A 22,446-nucleotide genomic window follows, 5' to 3' on the forward strand; every position below is an offset into this window, starting at 1 on the left:
CCAAAAAAATCACTTCTAATTGTACCACCTGGAATTAGTAATGTAACATTAACATTTGTGCTTTTTCATTTCTCCATGTTTATGTTTTCCCGTGGTTATATTTCTAATGAGAAACCTCCTTTTTCCTTAAAAATTCATCATAATCATCTTTCCACTTTATCAAATATTCCATTTAACCAAATCCTAACACTGCATCAACCACATTTTACCTTTCTTGTAAGTATCATCAAAAAGATCTAATGACTTATTCTCCAGTATCTGGATCCTTCTTCAGGTCTGCTGCTCATCTTACCAGCTCTTAAAGTCAACATTCCAAGGAAGCCCATTCATGTTTGAGCCACACTTCTGATATCGTTCTCAGGAAGTTACAAGACATTGGTGTGTGCCTTTGAATGTTTACCATCCCTTCTATTCATAAATATTTTTTTCTGAAATTCCACATCTCAAAGAAGTTAAAAATATGCCAGGAGTTTAAAGACCACTTTCAGCATCATTTAGCACTATAAACTTTATCCAGTCACATAAATAAAAGATCCACCTGATAAATGTTTACTTTCATAGTGAAGAAATACTACACTGTTCATATAAAAAAGAATAAAAGCACTTGGACCTCTTAAATATATAAAACTGAGTCCCTTGATATACAAAACTTGGTACAGAATGGTCGTAAATTACAGTTGATGGAGGAAAGTCTCTCTCCAGCTCTTTAGATAATGAGTTTAGAGCACTGGAAAATAACAGCAACAGAATGGCCTTTTAAATTTTAAGTGGGTTTTATCAGGTCTCGGTGGCAACATTTCCTTTACTTTGGGAATACATTCGGAAACTTTAATCGAAGTCTGTGAGACATATAAGTCAATACCCAAATTTGTACTTAATTCATGGCCTTTCAGGGATGCATACTATGAGTAAGGAAAGGCTAAGTAAAATCAGTTACGTTATGATCATAACTACCATTTGTAAAACACCTTCAATGCATCAGGCATCCCATGTACTTTACCTCTAATCTTAATTAGCCCATTAAGGCTGGCTTACACATGAGAAAACAGAAACAGAGAAAGTTGAAGTAACTTGTCCTTGGTCACCCAGCTAATAAATGTCAGAGCCAGGATTCAAATCCAAGTGCCTGGCTCCAAAGTCAAAGCTCAGTGACCAGTGACTATTAGTAAATCACACTCCTGGGTCCCCTCAGTTCCCATCTGATGTGCAGACTGAACCAGCCCAAGAAGAAGGATCGATCAATCCTGTTACCCACTGCTGTCAGCACGATCTGCATCCTCAGAAGGTAAGATCGAGGCTCCCTAAACTATATCACAAAAAAATATCCTGGGGGCAATGGGTGGGTGGAGAGAGAATAGGGAAAAAAAAAAAAAATCTTCCTTCTTGGATTTGTTCCAAGTGTGTTACGCAAAATGAGACTTTACATGGGATAACAAGAAGCAGATCTGACTGTATAGTCTGATGCTAGAACATACCCCAAATAGGATGATTCTCAACTTTGTACATTAGCATTATTTAGGGAACTTTTTAAAATACTGATTTGTGGTCCTCCCCCTAGAGATTCTGATCTCACTGGTCTACAGTGGGGTCCAACTATCAGAATTCTTTTAAAGTTTCTAGATGGGGGCACCTGGGTGACTCAGTCAGTTAAGCATCTGCCTTCTGCTCGGGTCATGATCCCGGAGCACTGGGATCGAGCCCCACATCAGGAGAATCTGCTTCTCCCTCTCTCTCTCTGCTCCTCCCACCGCCTGTGCGCCCTCTCTCTCTCTCTCAAATAAATAAGTAAAATCTTTAAACTAATACAAGTTAAAAAAAAATAAAGTTTCTAGATGATTGTAATGGACAACCACTGAGAACCACGGCCCTAGAAGGGGAATGTGTGTTAACCAAAACACCTAACATCTGTATGTTTCCTTATTATATATCCCTGGTTCAGGGAGCAAAAGGTTAGTTGTAAAGACCAACAACCCAGGTACATTACCTGGGCCGTATCTTCCATCAGTCCCCGAATCTTCTCCACGACATCATTGCGTCGGTGCTGACGCAGGGCGCTGATTAACTGGGCGAGGCTGGCCTCGGGCCCCCGGATGGTCCAGTGCTGCAGAGCGGCGTAGGCCCGCTCATGGTCGGCCGTGTACCCGTTGGAGAAAGCAGCCACTTCTCTCTCACTGGCATTGCACAGAAACTGGTAGATGTCCTTCCACTGGCTTCCAACTTGGGCTGCGACGAGTTTCAGGATGTCAATCCCTAAACCATAGGGAAAATAAAATTAAAGACAAATCCATGGGATTGGCATGGGAGGGAAGGTCTTTCTATATGGCTACTCTATTCTAATGAATTAAAAAAAGAAGCACGCTCTCCCATTGTTACCTGTCAAAGGAATGGACTGCCTTCTCTAAGCACTCAGCATCTGCAGCCCCTCCTGGGGACGAATTAGGTGCCCTCCTGCAAATTTCACTTCCTGAATGTGGAGCGAGAAGAAGGAGCGAATCCTAGAAGGACAATAACTACCCCTCAAAAGGCTGTTTTGAAACAAGTGTAAACAAATAGAGGCCCCCCCAGACCAAAAAAGTGGTGACTTCATGAAATTAAGAAAAAAGTAAACTACGGATTAAAACTGCCGTGGAGATGATCCAACACTGTCTGGATAAAGGGTCTTCAGATTCTAGCAATAGTTTCCTTTATGTCAGCCGACAGTGTGCCCAGCCATTCCAGCCCCAGGGAGGCACTCCTGAAGGACTTCTGGTTCCTGGTGCTCGAATCCTATGCTCAACAAGCAATTTTCTGATCTATTATTCAGTCTTGTAAAGTTGACCTGTACAGTTATAATGGAGACAACAACCAAAATGACAGTATAATAATAATCACTATAGTCTCCCGGGGTTTTATGTTAAGGTGTTGGCTCTTGGAACATCTTTATAAAGCATTAACATTCCAATTGCACAGATAAGGCAATAACACCTAGGAAAATTGTGATTTGCCCAATATCACAAAGGTAGCTGGGTGGGAACTGAACCCAACTCACTGGACAGTGTATTCTATTGTCATTCTGGCTTCTCAGTCACTTGTAAACTGGGTCAGTGTGGGTCTGCAGTATGCAGATCTGAGGAGAGCAGGGTGAAATGCCAAGTCAAATCTCAAAGCTGCAAGCTCAGGATGAGCCCTTGGCACCAACCCTCTGTGAGGTGTGGCTTTCCCTGAGCAGCACGCTCTGGCGTCTTCCTCTTCAAAGCACCTTCTCTCTGTATTTATACACTGGCTTTGTCCAAACTGCTACATGGGGTCATAAAGAACCTCACGGTATGGGATCCGGCAGTTTACCACACAGGGGGGTGAGTCCTCTCAGCCAATACCATGTCTTTGAATGAAGCCATACCCACATGACCAGATACCAGAGTTATAATAGTTAACAATGTCTTTAAAACACTAACAACTAAAAAAAAAAAAAAAAGAGTCAAGTTTCCAAGTGAAGTAGGAAAAAAAAGGGAAAAAGAATAAAGAAAAGCTTCCTATTACAGAGAATTGAATTTTTCAATTAACTAGAGGTTAACCAGGGGAAAACAATCTTTTTTTTGCTCCCATCGGTTGTTGGGGAAAATATCTATAAAATTAGCTCTCGATTTTTGCCTAAGAAAAGCACAATACTAATTCCAGAAGTTTCTTTGAAAATGGAGGACTTGGTGTTTCCTCAACATAAATCCTTACTCTGCCATGCCAGCCTGTAGAGGCAGCTGATCTGCAAGAGTGCATATGCATCCTGAATCAACCACCCACAAATGGCTTTTGAAAAGTAAGTTCCTAGTAGAAGGCTGCTTTCTTGTCGACTCTAAGAGTAGAATGCCACAGAATGAGGCATGACTGCAATTTTCACATGATTTTCCCTGGCAGTGTGAAATACACTTGAACCAGCTGCTTTTCAATTTTCAGGGCAATGTTTTAGCCAGATACAGAGCTTTTGATTTCAAGCAACAGACTCAAAAAAAAAAAAAAAAAAAATTCCATGTCCTATTTAAAACCCTGCAGGTAATGTTAAGGAGGAAACCAGCTCTTTGTGATTGATGTGGTAGGTTCCTCCAAATACCAAAAGGCACATTAGTCCCTGAATCTTAATTTAGGTTAATTTGACGAAGGCCCACAGTGCCTTACATGAAAACATGACTGCATTTTCTTGTACATGGGACCTTTGCTTAAATCTTCATAATGCCGAAGACAGTGTGGCTTTGGGCAAACCACTAACTGTCATGTCCATTTCCCCATTTGTACAATAGACATACTCACTATGGTCCCTGGGGATGAGCTGATTAACATTTTCTATAGAGTTGATTTATTTTTGGAAGTACCCCATCATTATAAATGTTCCATATACTGAACACTAAAACTTAAGACTAAATGCATTTCTGATGCAAATACATGCCTTTATAGAGTAATTACAGAGTTTAAAAGGCTCAAACGTAACAACAGTTTCCTCTTCCAAAACCCAGCATTTATACTTTCTTTTCAGCCACAAAATAAAGAAAAATGAGGAAAAAAAAGAAAAACACAAAGAATGGACACAATGAGATTTTCCTTCAACCAACATTGACTGGAAGCTAAATTTAAAGCCCACAAATCAGGTCTCATCTCACTTTTTTTCCTAGGAAAACGTGGAGTCGATGCGCGGGAGCTGCCCTGGGTCAGCAGTGTTCTTGGGCACAGCCCCCTCTCATGGCCCAGTTGATAAATCTAAAGATGCCAGAGAGAATGGCTGGTGACAGCAGTCTTCCAACATGGTGCGGGGTCCCGACCCCGCAGCAGGGGAGGGGCCCCTAAGCGCACTGCACCTTGTCCCCACCCCACCAAAGGGGAAATTAAAGCTTGCAGGGTATTTCAAGAGTATTTGTTGAGCAGTCACTGTGGGTTCCTGGGTTTGCTGGACTGAGAACCCTTACAAAATTTTAATGCAGAAAGAATTTATCCCCAAGAAAATCAAGTAATGCCAATGAAACATAAAATTTGATGGACTTTGAAAGTGTTCTTTGTTCAGAAAAAAGTTTTAAGCAAAACAAAAGAATACAACTACAGAGCAAAGCAGGAAGATAATTAAACCAGATTAAGAGGGTTACCTGGGGGCTGGGGCCCGGAGGTGGAGGTTCCTGGGTAAAGAAACAGAAGGGACTTCCAAGGTAGTCACAAGGTTCTATTTGCTAAACTGGATGCTGGGGAAATGGGTCTTCCTTTTATCTTATTACTTTATTATTGTTTCAAGGTCAGCTAGCTAGTTAATGGTACCTCTGTTGCGGTTCATAGGGAGGGAACATGGTGCAGTAAGGAGCTTTATTATATGCTGGAATTATGAATGCACTCGGGGTTGGATATGATGTGTATGCTTTCTTCCTGACCTGTTATTACTGACCAAGCAGATGCTGGTAAAGTTTTCTCTGGGGCGAAAAAGTTTATTTCTTTTCTTTACAATTTCTTTAAAATTATGGTATGGTACCCTTGGGGGTCGGGGGAGAGAGAGGGGTCAACAAACTTTTTCTGTAAAGGCCAACAGTAAACATACTAGGTTTTGAGTACAGGGAGGTCTCTTGCAATTCCTCCTGCAACATGAGATGGCCCATGGCTATATAGTTCACCAACCCTTGAAACTGTTGCAATTTTAAGGGACCATAGCTAAATTACCAAACGGAATAAAAATTTAGAAAAACATTTTGTTAAACACCCCTCCACACACACACATACACACACACACACACACACGACGATGCAAATTCCCACCCCAATTATGAATGTGACATAAGGGTTAGGGAAATGGAGACCAACTCGCTGGCTGACAGAGTGCCCCAGTCCCCTGTCCCATCAGAGTTCCAAGTTTTCATCGAGACTGGAGACAGATGTGTTCAATCAATCTGACCCCTTTAGCTGAAAGTGATGCCAAGTCTCTTTTTTCGTAGGTTGAAAACAACACATCCCTCAACCCACCAAAGTGCTGACAGGGGTATGGAGCTTAACTTTGCTTTTCCTGTAATGTCAGGTCCTAGAGCTCCGAGAATGAAGCTTCTAAAGAAATCGTCACGGGCGCCTGGGTGGCTCAGTTGGTTAAGCGACTGCCTTCGGCTCAGGTCGTGATCCTGGAGTCCCAGGATGGAGTCCCACATCGGGCTCCCTGCTCAGCGGGGGGTCTGCTTCCCCCTCTGCCCTCTTCCCTCTCGTGCTCTCTGTCTCTCATCCTCTCTCTCAAATAAATAAATAAAATCTTTTAAAAAAAAAAAAAGAAAAGAAAAGAAATCGTCACAGGAGTCAAGCAAGCCCCTATCCACCAGACGCTGTTCGTGCCAGGAGCTGTGTGCGAGAAGGTGGCCCTAGCCCCAAGACAGAGCTTTTGAATTGTAAGGGGCAGGTAGTGGAAAGATCATGAACTTGGCCATCACGAGCTATGGATTCAAATGCCATGACTTGTCAGTTGTGTGACTTTGAAAAACGAGCACCTCTACAATTTCAGTGTCCACATCAATAAAAGGACAACACCACCTCTCCTCTCATAGGGTAGGTAAGGCGATTTATGGGATCACGTAGTAAAACCAGCAAGCCAAGAGTCTGAGCGCACATCAGTTTTGCTTCCTCCATCCCCGCCATCTCTGCACCGACAAGTCATCAGGGCAATGGACCTAAAAGGTGGCGGGAGTTTTGCAGACATGGGTTTTAGTGCCAGGAGACTGTAGGTACTGGATGATGAAGGCAAGCGCCACAATCCTGGCTTCCTGTGCTTTCCAGCACCTCACTAGTACATGTCAAAAGGGGCACCACCACCCTGAAGATCTTATCGGGGTGACAACATTAATTTGAAGCTCAATTTTTTAAGCTCCACGTCAGCTCCAGTATGCAAAAAAAAGAGTTCCACCTCTTTTCATAAAAACCTGAATTGACCTTTATCATCAGAGAAGGTATTAGAGCTCTTTCCTTGTAGAGATGAACACCTGAAATGAGTGCCATCCTTAAGAACCCACATTAAAGCCTCGCTGGATGAGGGTTGAAGGACAGTGATGACAGAGCCCGAGTAAACAAAGGCCATTTATAATGCACAACACAGCACCCCGTTTCACACTCTGCACCCAGCTTCGCACAGAATGGGTTCATGGGAGACATGAGCAGGTTATAGACTTTGGTACCAAACTTATGGTACCACCATATGATGGTACCAAATTCTCATCATTTAAAAAATTCAAGTATTCCCACAGCATCTCCCAATGCTTGTGAAATGTAATGTCAGTTCTCATTATTCTTCTAGAAAGAGAGACAGAGGGACAAATAATGAGAAAATTCCCATCGAGGTAATGAATACACAACCTCCTCCCAGGACAGATGACTCCACAGTTATCCCCAGATGACTCCACAGTTATCCCCATACTGGTTTCTCTACACAAAGCAGTCTCCCGTGAGGCACACAAAACACAGGAGACAATGAGCTAAGGTTCTCTCCCTTCTACCATCACCCTAATTCCTGCCCCCAGACATTGCTCTTTATTAGCACATGCTGTGACCTCAGGCTTCTAAACGGCAGGTACAGGGGCAGCACATCCAATGTATGTACAGAGCAATGTATGTCAAGTTCGAAATCTGAATACAAGTGTGGCTTTAGCCTTCCTAGAATTGATGTTCTTCCCTATACAATGGTCATGTCCTCACTAATGCCTTTTCTGACCACCTTCTGCCCAAGCCCCATGTCAACTTTGACTATCATTATCTCCATCACCTCCCAGAGCCTAGCACATACTAGGAATACAATGAATATCTTGAATGGATGAATGAATGAATGAATGAATGGGAGCCTTTTTTGTCAGCTTCCCCTCTTGCCCCTACACACACCTTTTATCATCTCATTAATCTCTACGGCTGCAGCCACTGAGAACCTGGGGGGCCACATGCCAACACACCCTTGTCGTGAAGCCATGCCAGATCAATCTCATGTGGTCCCCGATGGGTAGAAGCTGGGCTTCCTGGCACAGGAACCCCATTCTTGTGCAGGAGCCTCTCCGTCTGGCGGTGCCCTCCTCCCCATCAGGGTGGTCCACCATGTCCATGTCAGGCACCAGAAGAAAAGTCTCCTGGGTTCTGCCCCTGCAGAGAGCAGCTGTCTAGACCAAGGTCTGTCTGGCCTGATTACACAGTAAGTGCTTCTAAAAGTAACAAACTCGAAACATGCGCATGTGTTTTGTAGTAACTAGTATATCATAGGATGATTTAAAAATGGGCTATCAACAGGGATCACTCCCAATACATCACACAGGAAACTGCTTTATCAGCGCTTGGGAGCTCAGAATGCCCCAAGTTAAAAATACTCCTTCCCTAGTTGAAGTACAAATGTTAGAGGAACTGCTTAGACTTCATTTTAACCCAAAAAGTGACTTCTAAAGCAGAATTAATCACTATCTTATTGAAGGTTCAATGGACAATCATCGTAAGTTCAGATGAATTCCCTAAGCTACTGACAAACCTGTGCAAAGGTCTGTCTCATCAAGCTAATGATGGACTGTTCACCAATGACAAGTTCTATCAAAACAGTAGACAATTTTCCAGATGGAAAAACCAGATGCCACTGATGCGATAAGGAAAACCAATAACCTTTTATTTCATTCCATGGAGAAAAACAAAAAGCACAAAGCCAAAAATCCCTCCTTCCTCCTGGTCTTAGTCTGTGTCTGAAGTTGTTCGTTTATTTATCCAACAAAAATGTATAGAGCAGTGACTCCATCCCCTGACACTATCCTAGGCTCTGGGGGCATGGTGGGACACGGAGCAAAACCAAAGCCTTTCCTCGTGAAGGCTGCATTCTCCTGGGGGACACAGGAAGTAATAAAATATTTAGTGATAGATAGTGAGGCCTGCTGAAGAGAAAAATAAAGCAGGGACCAGGGATGGGAGGGCAGGACTGCCATTTTAGATATGGGGCCTTCTTCCTCAAAGCTAAAAGGTGGCCTCGCTGAGGTAACATTTGAATCAAGACCTAAAGGAGGTAAGATAGCAAGTCATGCAGGTTATGTGAGGGAATGGACTCCTCGGCAGAAGGAACAGCACGTCTGCGGGATAGAAGGGCGCTGGCATGCACGAGGAGGACCAGGGGGGCTGGTGTGGTGGAAGCCAGCGGGCAAAGGGGGAGGGTGACGGGGGTCACAGGCTGAGAGACAAATGGGAGTACGGATTGCACTGGGTCTTGAGGCTGCTACTCTGCATGCAACAAAAAGTCCGTGGGGACTATTAAAAAAGTCTCAATGTCTCAATCTTGAATGGCACTATGTGACTTCCATTTGGGGGGGATCATTCTGGCTGCTGTGTCAGAAATACATGGAAAGGTCACAGGCAGAGGAGGAGCCACCGGTCAGAGCCCACAGCCATCATCCAAGGGAGGGGACTGACTTCATTTGGGCCAGAGGGGCCATAGTGGAAATGATAGGAAATGGTCAACTTCTGTATATATTCTGAAGGAGGAGCTGATGGGATTTGCTACCAGGTTTGCTAACTACAGGGTGCAAGAGAAGGGAAGGAGGCACTCTCTAATGTTCTGGCCTAAGCAACTGGAAGGCTGGAGGGGGCTCTTTCTGCAATGGGTGACTGACGTGGGGGTGTGCTTTGGGATTTGGTTTAGACATCTTAGGTGTCGAGCATCTAGACATCTGGGTCGTTCACGCAAAGGGAGAGGGTATTTGCATGTTGCATTCAGGTGCAAGAACCAGGCTGGATCTACACACTTGGGAATCACCAGCAGATAGATGGTCTTTAAAGGTCTGGGTTGGGGCGCCTGGGTGGCTCAGTCGTTAAGCGTCTGCCTTCGGCTCAGGTCATGATCCCACTCCCCTTGCTTGTGTTCCCTCTCTCGCTGTGTCTCTCTCTGTCAAATAAATAAAATCTTAAAAAAAAAAAAAAAAAAGGTCTGGGTCACCACAGGAGGGAGCATGTGCAGGGAGAAAAGCCCTGGAGCTGTCCACTGTTCACACGTCAAGTGAAAGAGGAGGAACCAGCCAAGGAGATGAAGAAGGAATAGCCAGAGAGGTGGGAGGAGGACCAGCAGAGAACAGTGTCCTGGAGGCCAAGGTAAGGAAGTGTTTCACGGAGAAGGAAATCAAGAGTGTTCAATGCTGCCAAGAGACCAAGCAGAGGAAACTAAACTGAACAGTACAGTTAGAATCATGTGGTCAGACCCTATGGAAAAGACGCAAGATTGGCTAAGATACTGCCATAGTTCACGGATTCTAAGACATCTGAACCCGTATTTGAATCAACGCCTTTTCACAGCTTGGTGACGGTGGGTTTTCTTCCTTAGTGGCATATAAGAAAAGGATATGTCACCATCAGTGGTGTCTTAGATTTGGTAAGACATAGTAAGAGTCACTATTTTTTAAACACGTAAACTTGAACCCACCTATTTTTTAAAAGTCGACATACCATCAACACACAATGTGTCAAATTCTGTGCATACCCTGCAATGTTAACAACCAGTTACTCCTGAAGAACGATCAACAGAAATCTAGAAATTCCTCCTCCTCGGCAAAATCTGCTTACATAACACCTGACCAGGTTGATTCAAGGGCACTCATTTTTAAGGATTTTGTTTGTTTGTTTGTTTCCTTTTGTATTTTAGTCCTACGTGGGGGGAGAATGCTGATTTGTCTTTCAATATCCCAAATAGCTTAAATTCAAAAGCTGTTAGTTAGGTAAATTACAAAATAAAATACGCATTTAAAAATAAATACCTTTTATACCCTAAAGCCTAGAGGAAGGCGTCATCAGTGGGCGAGCCTGGGGTGGGGGGACAGCCGCCTGTGACACCCCAGGGCCAAAGCCCCTCTCTGGCCTCTTTGGGCATGAGATAATGCTATTGAGGCTACAGTGATAAGAAGAGGCTTTTCTCCTGCAACAGTTCTGCCTGCTGTATAATCCCCAGACATCCTCAGCGGTTAAACAGAAAGGTGCGGTCTGCTGGAAGTGGCATCACTGGATGCAAAGGTGAAGGCAGTAGGGTGAGGGGTTCTGGGGCAGGGGGAAGCCTCTTGCAGCCAATGGAAAATCACTGCAGTAGGGCAGCCCCGGGGACAGGGCAAAGGACACAGCAACCTCTTCAGTGAAACAATCCGCTCCGGGACCGGTGGTTACACTTCCAGTCTACTTCCCATAGGAAATTTGGGCCATCTGGAATTTTTAGTCAAGGAGGCTTCAGGCAAAGCAGGAATGTTTCTCTGCTCGCAGCTGTCTGCTGTCTGGGGCTGAGAAAACCCAAGTTCAACAGACGTGACTTCTGATTAGCAAAGCACCTCTGACTTATCGGTCACAGCCTTTATTTTTTCCAAGAACCCTCGGAGCCTTGAGCCCATTGGGTATCTGGCTTTCGAATTCTCCCCTTTTAAGCAATCGAAGAAAAGAAAAGCAAAAAGGAGGAAACCAGTGTGACTTCTACAAAGGACAACTCCTTACTGATGATAATTTTGTAGTTGTTTTACTTCAGAACAAGCTGGGCTTCGCTAAGGGAAATAACATTTTCTTAATGGAGCATGACTAAAAAAAAACAAATCAACCATAGAAACCTAGACATTTCCAGCCTCAGGTGATTCATGGGAAATCCAGACTGTAAGAATCACGGGGCAGTATCTAGAGTCAGACTGATGCCCAAGTTTAAAACCTGGCTTTGCCACTTCCTAGCTGTGTGACCTGGAGTGAGTTACTCCCTCGGCCTCAGTGTCCCCATCTGCAAAGTGGTGATGATAGTGGCCTACGTCCCAGGGTTATGGAAATTAGGTTAGTATTTAGAAAATACTTAGAGCAGGATATGGCGCTCAGTCAGCATAAGTCTTTGTTGAAGAAAAGTAAACAAGACTTAATGGCAGCAGAGACCTCTCTTATAACGTTAGAAAAATAGATTTCATAATCACAGTGTAAGAGGTCTTCTTTGCATCCCAGAATCACGTCGTGATCTTGCCTATGTCAATACTAAGAAACACCCCACAGTGTCACTTTAGGAAAAAAAAAAAAAAGAGTGGAGAAGTACTTATTATCAAATTCCTAACACACATTTGTTCTTCTTTGAATGCTGCATAGAGTAGTTTTCATAATTCAGTTGAAATGTTTTAAGTCATTCCTGAAACCTGATGGAAGAGAATACTGATAACTGTTCAAATACATATGGGGCACAGCTTCCAGTTACTCTTCTGTCCCCTAACCAGTCACTGCAACCTTGAGGAAAGATTAATGCCAGAAATACCATCCCACCTGGACTGCATCCCTGGAAAGAGGAGGAAGGCTGCAGAGCTGGGAATCCAAGAGAAGAGTTTCCTTCACAACCCCCACAAAGACCAATTCTCCCACACCTGACCCATCCTAAAGGAGGAACCACAATTTGGGAAGAAAGGAAACACATTTCCTAAGCCTATCGTTGGGATTCATAAGGACCCAGAACCAAGAATGCTGTTCCTGACTAAGACCTAAAGACAAGGCAGATGAGAAGGGAAAGGTTTTGTGTGTTTGCTAGGTAACGTGAGATGTCATGTATTGCTTCGCTTGAGGAGTGGGCTGTGGATAGGGGAAAGGACGGAAGAAACAAAAAATATATTACAAGAAACTCTCCACACCTAAAATGCAGCTTGGTTCAAGGACTGGGTCTGAACTTTTTAAATAAGAACACAAGCAAATTATGTCCCGGTTCTGAAGCAGCATGGTTTCCCCAAAGAAAAGTTTTTACATACAGATTGGGATATCAGCCTTATACAAATAAAGTTATGCAATCAAGTTAATGCAAATAAGAGGTTTAACCACCAAGCCAGCTGTTCTACACTTGAACTTTATCTTGGGGTTTCAAGCCTGAGATACAGAAGCGGTTTGGTTGTGGATTGTGTTTAACCTCACCATTATTCAGTTTCTGCAACACTGAAGGATAGGATTTGAGAATGGAAGACGTTAGAGATCTTGAATCCAAGACCTTCATCATACCCGTGAGCACCATTCAGGCCCCACAAGCTCCGTCCCTTTGCACAGCTTCCCTCTCAGCCAACGCTGCCCCACTGCACCTGCCCCTGGGCATGGCGTGCTCCCCCCTCCCGTGGCCCCAGGCCGCACTATCGCCTCAGAAGTGCTCCTCACACCACAGGAGCAGGCTGAGTGAGCAGAAGTCCTTTGTCTCACCCTCGAGAATGCTGAGAACCAGAGCCATATGCCACACCATCAGTTCCTTTTAAGCTGTTTTTGTACTGCTCAATCAGGCCTTGAGGCGTGTTATGGCCAATGTTCTTGTATAGATGTTTTCTCTGCAGCCATTTCTCCTGGCGCCTATGACTCATTAAGTCTCACCCTTAATGGAGTTCTACTTGTGTAGATCGGATACAACTGTCCCTCCGCCCTGACCTCAGCTCTCCACGAATGCTGAGTACAGCTCAACTTCCTGACCTTCCCATGAGGAAAGAGAGAAAGAAAAAGAAGCAGAGCTCACAGCCTGATCAATATTACATATGATCTCATTCGATCCTCAGAAACAACCCCATGAGACGGGAGTTATGTCCACATTCCAGATAGAAAGACTGAGGAGAGGTTCAGTAGCTTGGCACAGTTGCCTAGTAAGGGCTGAGAGTCAAAACCCAGGCCAGTCCGACCCGTCGGCACCTCATCCCTCACAGCACCATGCCGCCTCCTGGGACTAAGCACAGTGTTACCAACCCCATCTTTCCTGAGTCTTGCTTGCTTCTTTGAACGTAAATCTTCTGAATATGTCTTCCGCCAACCCTTACTCCCCTTCATGGCGTCATAGAAAAGGAGGCAAATGGAAATAAAGGAGAAATCTGTTACAACCATATATTTGCGATAATCTAGGTTTCAGCTGTCTGCCCACATTCCACCCTTCCTCCAAACAATGGAGAGACACTAGTTCCCAGCTCAGAATCCAAGGCCGACTGCCTGAATGCTAGTCCTGGCTCACCGCGGGCTTGAGGTGTGACCTTTGTCGGGTCACGTAACCTTTCTGTGCCTCTATGTTCTTAATGTGTAAAATGGGCATGATCCTGACATTAGAAGGTTGTTCTAGGAATTAAATAAGAATGTACCTATAAATCCCATAGAACAGTGCCTGGCACACACTAAGCATTCAATAACCATGAAGTATTATTTCTCTCTCTCCCCCCAAACCAGTGTGTCAATAGCAAGGCCTTACACAGGTTACCTTGGAGCAATTTGCTTACAGAATAATCCTGGAGAAGGGCATCTTCAAGTAAAACTGAGTTCAAGTCAGAGAATGTCAAGATCAACCAGAAAGGTGATCAAGTGCCTGAGAGACAGGCTAAGAGGGTGTAAAGAAAGGATAAAGGAAGAGGGGATGATTTTGCCTCTTTAAGGTCGAGGTGGGAAGGTTACGTGTAGATTGTGAGAGTTTTAAGCATTTCTTTACTTTCACCTGCAGCCAAGATCTAATTCATCTCCAGCCATCAGCTCCTTCACCTCCCCCAGTCTGAAATCATCCAATGAAGATGCTCGGCCACCTCCGCTCCCCCCACACTGAATGACCACCTATGGACCATCACCACTCCCATGAAGGCAATCCAGGGAGAAACAAACCAGAAGATGTTCCCCTCTGAAACACGCCTTCATCTCTTTCTCCCTCATCCACTCCTGAATCCCTGAGGCCAAAGGGCTAAGTTCTTTTGCACCCCCAGCCGCAGCCTTCAGTAGCCTCACAGGTGAACAGCCTCTCCATTTTGTCATTCAAGAAACTGGAGTAATAGCTTCCAAACCAGAACTCTGGTTCTGAGCAGTACCCTGTAGTCCCCTGAGTGGAGAGGCAACGTGAAATATAAAAAGCACTGTCCCAGGAGTCAGGAGACTCAGCCCTAGTCTCTTCTCTCACCCTACTGGCCACGTAACCTTGGGCAAGGCACTGTTCTTCCCTGGGACTCAGTTTCAGCTTCTGTAAAATGATGGATTAGACACAAACACACACAAAACACACACACACACACACACAATTCTCCATGATCTCCAACTTGCTCTCCAACTTGAAGCTCTCTCCAAAGAAACCTAAAACAAATACCCTTTATGTCACTAAAGCCTAGTCCTAGGACAGTACCTTGAACTTCGTGTTCACATACATATAATTAAATGAAAAATAACAAGTTAAGCAGTTTAATAATAATAATAATAATATTTTTTTTTGCCTTGGGATTCCTTAAAGGTGAACCCAGCTACAAACAGGAAAAGTTTACTTCAGATCCTATAGTCCCCTACTTCAGCCAAAGAATCAGGCAGATTGACCACTGAGTTTCTCTTCAGGAAAATAATTCAACATCTGGACAACTCTCAAACAGGAGATAATACAGCAAAAGACCAAAAAGAGAGGGAGAAACGCATAACTAAAAGGGAGAATAGCTCCTCTCCAACCTGATATCCCTCATAGCATTTTTCCCTGAAGAAATTCATGGCTGTCCTGGCTAAAGACAAATCCTGTGGACAGTGAAATAAATTCTTTCTGTAACCCCAGCCTTCCACTCTTAGGAAACATTTTTCCCACACCTTCAAGGATTACTGTTAGATTATCTCATAAAAATTCAAGCACAAAGTCCCAACGAATTACAAAGATACATGATCTGCAGTAAATGTGTAATTTAAGAACTTCTTTTAAAAAAAAAATTATTTATTTGACACAGAGAGAGAGAGAGCGCACAAGCAGAGGGAGCGGCAGGCAGAGGGAGAGGGAGAAGCAGACTTCCCGCTGAGCAGGGAGCCCGATGCGGGACTCGATCCCAGGACCCCGGGATCATGACCTGAGCCAATGGCAGACGCTTAACCGACTGAGCCACCCAGGTGCCCCTAAGAACTTCTTTATAGGGGACAGTAACGCTCACACTAATGAGGTAATAAGAACTAATAAGAATACATGAAAGTTAAAGAGGGTTTCAGTATAGCAAAAGTCTGAACTTCTTTACTGATAGTTAGACTGAGAGGAAGGTACGGCCTAAACACATGTATCCTAGGAGCTGCCCACCCTTGACAGGTGGATAGGAGCTGCTGGCCTCCTGCCAGCCTGTACGAGTGGAGTAACTTGTCCAAAGCAGGAAAGCATTTACCAAGTGCAAAGCTGTTCTCAGGAACTCTGTTGTGGCTGGGGTTCCCTGGCCCATAGGAGGAGACCAAGGTCTCCCTCAGCATAAAAATTCAGAAATGCATGAGCGCCTTGGACACGGCTTCTCCACTGCAATCGAGGTGACACACTTGAAGGGACTGAAAGACCTAAAAGCAGTTCTCTAATAGCTGCTCAGTCGCTACCATGCCACCGAAATGTCTCACACTCTCCCTAAAAGCATGCGCAGTTACTGCACGTTCTCCTGGGCCTCCCCCCACCCCCCCACCCCCCGGTGTCCTCACTTAAGTGGGAATTCTCACTGCACTGACCTTACTCTACTGGAAGCACGAGGGAAAACTCTGCCGTGTGGCAGCGAGCACAGTCCTTCCTCGGCATCTGTGTGGGGTGAAGCCTGGCCTCTTATCTCTGCCCGGCAGGCCCTGTACTCCACCCATCAGCACCCCGCAGGATCAATCAGGGCAGTGTTTCCCAGGACAGGCATCGGCGGGGTGGCAATATGCTCGGTTACAGCGAAATGGTCACGTAGATCGAAATCGGGTGTCCCTGTGGTGAGGGGTTCAAGTTTCCTCATTTTACAAACAAAGTTGAGATTCAAAGAGAGCTAGATTCAAAGAGAGGTAAAAACTAGTATTTTTCAGGAAGAGACGGAGCAGCCTTTTAGGAGAAGAACCAGATCTGGACTTCGGGTCTCATAAGCCAAGGTCATTTCTGCCACCACGGCTCCGCCTGTGGGCTGCAACCCAGACTCTGAAGAATGAACCCATGACTCCGCTCAACCAGCTCATACTTGTTAAAAGGACTGCATTTGGGATATCCTTACCCTGTGTAGCAGTCCCGCGTGCCTCCTTCCAACTCTCCTCCACAGCACTATTTGGGCACTAAATTAAGAAGGTATTCACAACCATTTACTCTCTGGGGTTCTGAGGACGCTGGGGTGCGCTGGAGTCTACAGCTGGTGGTGTCTATCTACTGTCCCTCTTGGCCCCTCTCTCCACTCAAAGTATATCGGTTCCCCGAGCACACAGATGAAAGGTAGGCGAGCACATTGCACCCCAAGCTACTCTGTCTCCCTCTATGGCTCTGGTTCGCCCGACAGACAAATTTGTAGCAAGTGAATGGCTGAGGTCTTGAGGTAAAAACTAGTATTTTTCAGGAGGAGACAGAGGAAGGATGGAGCAATTTGTAAGCAAATTCCAGGGTAACTGCCACCTTTTCCTCACTCCCACATGTATCTGACGGTCCTGTTTTATAACTCATCCCTTCAGCAGTCCATAGACTGGGCAACAGTTACTGCTAAATATAAGGCAGAACACTAGTGGCTGGAACTCAAGAAGCTCTCCAAGAAGAACCAGACTGCTTCCTTAAGTGCAGCTGCATGCATTATAAAGGAGACTACTTTGGCCTTTTTCAGGGTCATTCTTTCTGTGAGTGAATCAGGAAACTGAGAGATTACCAGAGAGGACGGAGGTGATGATGAGTCATCTCCACCATCATCACCACCCTCATCACTACTAGCACTTTGCAGACCACTGGCTGGGTGGCCAGCGACATACCACACCAAGTGGTTAACCAACTGGACCTTGATCACATAGCTAGTAAGTGGAACCAGATTCCAGAGTTTTTGCTCTTAAGCACATATGGTAACACCTTTTTTCTAACCTTATAAACAGAGGCTCAGAGAAGTAAAAGGTCTTCACTGAAATGGACAGGGAATGGAAAATCTAGAATTTGAGAACCCAGCTTTATGGATGTCATTTCTAGTTTGTGATACTGCTTTCCTCCCAAAGCCTCCTTGTCTTCACCACCTCTGCCGCTCTCGCCTCTGCCCCAACCACAGGACTCCCATTAGGCTTCCCTGCTTAAGGCTCCCCCCCAGACTAAGCCATTTCCGTTCTGCTTAAACACAAGCATTGAAGCGTTCACGAGTTAGCGGTTTTCTCTCTCTTCAGATCATCCAGCTCCCCAGTGTCCACGGGCCAAAGCGTTCCCCTCTGAAGAAGCAAATCACATGGAGGAATATCAGCAGTTTTTTGTAGCTGTTTTTTGCATATTTTAAAGCACTGCTGTCATGAAGCGTCCTTTAGCTCTGAATAAGAATTCTTGGTATCTATGGCAATGTCGTGTCAAGAACCCACCTTAATCCCTAACACCAAATATTATTGTAAGTCAAAAGGAAAAAAAAAATCCAATATTTCAGTGGGTTGAAAACAATCCAACCTTGAAAAGGATTAAGTAGATGAATTAGTTCATCGTTGCTCTCGACTAGTGTTATCTAGAACTTTCTATGATGGGAATGTTTTCTATCCGTCCTGTCCAATATGGCAATTAGTAGCCACGTGTGGCTGTCGGGCCTTTGAACTGTGGCTGGTACAACTGAGGTACCGAATTTTTTATTTTAGCTTATTTTACCTTTAAATTACATAGCGTGGGTGGCTAGTGTACGGGCCAGCCGGGCTCCAGACCACCCCTCCCAAGACCCCGTGCTATTTACCAGGCATGGGGTCACACAAATAAAACCCAGAGTCTGCTCTCTAAGGACTTACAAGCAATGTGGGGAGATAAACCACATACACACAAGCAATTAAACAGTGACAGACAATAAGAGCTACAGGAATCAAGAAAGAGCATCTTAGAACCTCGTTCTACAGAATGAGTCCTTTACCCTTTTGCTACTGGGGTTACAAAACAGTCTGCTTGAGAAAGAGTATGCCACCTGCCTGCATTATCGCTTCTGTGGTCCATTGAAAGGAGATGCCATTGTCCTTAGACGTCAAGTGCTTGAAGTAGCTACCCCCGAAGGGATTGCTGCCCCTGTCAAGTGCTTACTATCTCCCCAAGACATGGGACTAAGAATGTGCTAATCAGGAACTAAGCTCAGTGCAAATGAGATAAATCCAATTCCTGTTTCTCTCATTTTATCATTAGAGCCTGAAGTCAGAGAAAAAGGAAAAATGACCGGGGAGAAATACTGTCCATTTCTTGCTCCTTTTATCACCTTGCAGGGCCCTCCTCTCGGGAATTTCCTCTCATCTGTACAAGCATTTTCCAGGGGATTTCTACTCCTCGACCAGCTTTTCAAACTTCCCCTCCAGAGCCCTAGGCCAACAGGTTGGCCGGGAAGCCAACTTCACACCTTTTGCAAATAGTTGAAGGGAAGGGGGAATAAAGGAAGGGAAAAGAGAGACAAGTAGGGAAGGGAGAGAGAAGAGGGAGGAGGGAAGGGAAGGTAAATAGAAATGGCCCATAAAGGAACAGTGAAGAGAGAGCAGCAGCTGATGGCCGTCCTCAGCATCCCTGTTCTCAAGGGGGACTGGACCACAGTTCTCGACCTTGGTTACCAGGAAGTGAATGGCACAACTATTTTGAGATCATATGAGCCTCTTGCCTTGCAACGTAGGGCCGGTTAGGTACAGACCAAGTTTCACTTTCTTTACTTTTGTGCCTTTTGTGACAAAACAAACAAAACAAAAACTACTGTTTCCCGTGTAACCTCCCAAGTAATGTGAACCCACACTCTTCTTAACTTTAAATGGACCATTTTGGACCTACCACTTGCCTCACTGTGTTGGGGTTATACTACAGAAAGAACTAAAGGTTTTCAAAAGTGACAAAAACATGGCAAATGGAGCATTAACAATAGACTTAAATCTTGATGACACTTGGACCTGGTAATAAACTCTCACACAGACTTTTGTGTCTAAAAATTCTGAAGGGACTTCTAATTCTGTTGCTGCAGGAGACATATTACAGGGAACCACCGTACAGTCCCAACCTACCAGACGTAACATTGCTATGACTTCAGAAAGGAAGGAAGAATACAAGGGACAACAGCACCTTCACTCTTCGATCCTCCTGGCCACATAATGTCTCATCTGGTGTTTCCAACTCTAGCATTCTGTGAAAGTGGGATTGCAGTTTTGTAGAGTTCAACTTTAAAAACCCTAAGTCCATGGTAGGTAGAGAGGGGTGAGTGGGGCCTAATAGAGAAGAGGCTCTTGTTGGTGACAAAGATGGGAACCAATAGCCCAGCTTCAGAGCACTGACAGTCTATAAGGCAATCAAGGTCATGGCCAGGTCTGAGGAAGGTAGGCAGGGGTAAGGGAGGTCCTGCACGACCTCTCATAGAGCACGTCCCAGAGCTAGGTGATTGTATCCTCACTCTCATCCTCATGAACAATTCAGTGGGAAACGGATGAGGACCACAGAAAGATCTTATTATACAGGATCATCTGCTGCCCAGAACTCACTGCGATCAGATCAAACAGGTAGTGTTTCTAGGGGCTTCTCTGAGCCCCTGGGACAGTTTTTATGAAACAGAACCTCTCTTTGTAATGGGATCTTACCTGGTTGTACCTTTGAGAATAGCAATTTGGAAAGAAGAGCCCTTCCTTAGTGGGGGGGGGGGGGGGGGGAGGAGAAAAAACACCTTCAATATAAACATAGCAACGCAAAAACCTGGGGGAAAGTTTAAACTATGGGAAAAGGTGGTTACACCTGAAGGAGACTACCGTGATTTAGCTGGAAAAGCATATTGCCCAGGTACTGCTATCGCAGGAGGCATGGCCAGGCTCTGTTCGATTCGGCACTTCTTTTTATGAAACAGGATATTGTTTCAAGGACACAGGCACGGAAGTTTACAAGGTGACAGTGGCCATAAGAATGTCTCAGGTCACTCACTGCATTAGGCTGCTTTCTGCTGCTGGACCCAGTTTTACTTCTACAACTCCCGGTGTTCTCAAGAATTCTGACAACTAGGCTGCAAAAGAGCGTTTAGAAATACAGCTGTCCAAGATCTAATCCATAAGTGCAACCACTAGAGGAATGGAGTCACTTCTTTAATAAAGTGGGAGGACAGTTCCAGATATTTACAAATCCAGCAGGATGTTCTCTGATAATTTTCTCCTAATTAGACAGATCAGAATTAGTGTTCTGACTGGCCACTTAAAGGGCAATTCAGTGAAATATCTGATCCTAGGCTGATCCTAGACCAGAGGACGAAGGGATGTTATCAATCAAGGGCTTTACTGGGTCAACTGGCAACACTGGAATATGGACAGTGAATTAAAATATCGTATCCATGTTAAACTGATTGAGGTTGAAAATGACCTTTTTTTTTTAAAAAGAGACTGTCCTTATTGTTAGGAAATACATACTGAAGTATCTAGGCATAAAGTGCCGTGAGATGATTTAGAAAAATTACTGTACCTATGTACAATAGTGACTTATGATGGGTAACACTCTGATAAACCCAGTGCAGGCTGAAAATATCATTTAATAGAGTAAGTCGTAAATGCATGTAAGACATCTAACCCATTATTCTCAATTAAAAAAAAAATACACCTCATCTACCAAACATCACACCTTAGCCTAGCCTACCTTAACCATGCTCAGAACACTCCTATTAGCCTACATCAGGCAAAATCATCTAACACAAAGCGTATTTTAAAATAAAGGGTTGGATATCTCATGCAATTTATTGAATGCTCTACTGAAAGTGAAAAACAGAACGGTTATCCGGGTACATAATAGTTATAAGTGTACTGGTTGTTCACCCTTGTGATCACGTGGCTGATTGGCAGCTGCTGTTGCCCAGCATCATGAAAGAGGCTCATACTGCATATCACGAGCCCAGGAAAAGATCAAAATTCGTAATCTGAAGTATGATTTCTACTGAATGCCTATCATTTTGGCATCATTGTAATGTTAACAAATCTTACCTTGAACTATCATTAAGTCAGGGACAGTCTGTATATATACACTATATATTGTATATTACAAAACATTAGGGGCACCCAGGTAGCTCAGTCGGTTAAGCGTCTACCTTCGGCTCAGGTCATGATCCCTGGGTCCTGGGATCGAGCCCCGCATCGGGCTCCCTGCTCAGTGGGGAGTCTGCCTCTCCCCCTCCCTCTGCCCCTCCCTTCGCTCATGCTCTCTCTCAAATAAATAAATAAAATCTTTAAAAAAAAACATTATATTATACATACTATATAACATTATATGTAACAAAGTAGTCTATATTATACATATGTCATAATATCAAGTCTGCATGTATTTTTATGTAAAAAGAGCAAATAATAAAGCAAAAGGGCAAAAGTCAACAATAGTTCAATCTGGGCACGGATACATTGGTATTCTTTGTACTATTGCAAATTTTTCTGAAGTCTGAAATGACGTCCAATTAAAAATATGTTTTATTAAAAAGGAGGGGAGAATTGAAGCTTTCCTTCCCCAGATGGGTTGCCAGCAAAGAGATGTCTTATTCAAGTCTTTACAGGCTCTATCCCAGGTAGGATGTTGGCTTCAGTCTGATTTTCACTTGGTTTGGTCATTCATACAGACTAGCAAAAGGAAGC

General features: G+C 44.4%; 1 protein-coding gene across 1 annotated transcript in view; it reads right to left on the reverse strand.

Moving 5' to 3' along the window:
• TNFRSF21 (TNF receptor superfamily member 21) overlaps positions 1–22,446 on the reverse strand; it is a 66,087-nt gene that overhangs the window by 20,335 nt on the left and 23,306 nt on the right. The window contains exon 4 of the mRNA XM_045866997.3: positions 1,985–2,250. Coding sequence (XP_045722953.1) covers positions 1,985–2,250 — 266 coding nt within the window. The remainder of the gene's footprint in view (positions 1–1,984; positions 2,251–22,446) is intronic.

The sequence above is a fragment of the Mirounga angustirostris genome, unplaced genomic scaffold (assembly GCF_029215605.1).
Source record: "Mirounga angustirostris isolate CCGP_5_RB_7025 unplaced genomic scaffold, mMirAng1.0.hap1 SCAF_8, whole genome shotgun sequence".
Classification (NCBI taxonomy): domain Eukaryota; kingdom Metazoa; phylum Chordata; class Mammalia; order Carnivora; family Phocidae; genus Mirounga; species Mirounga angustirostris.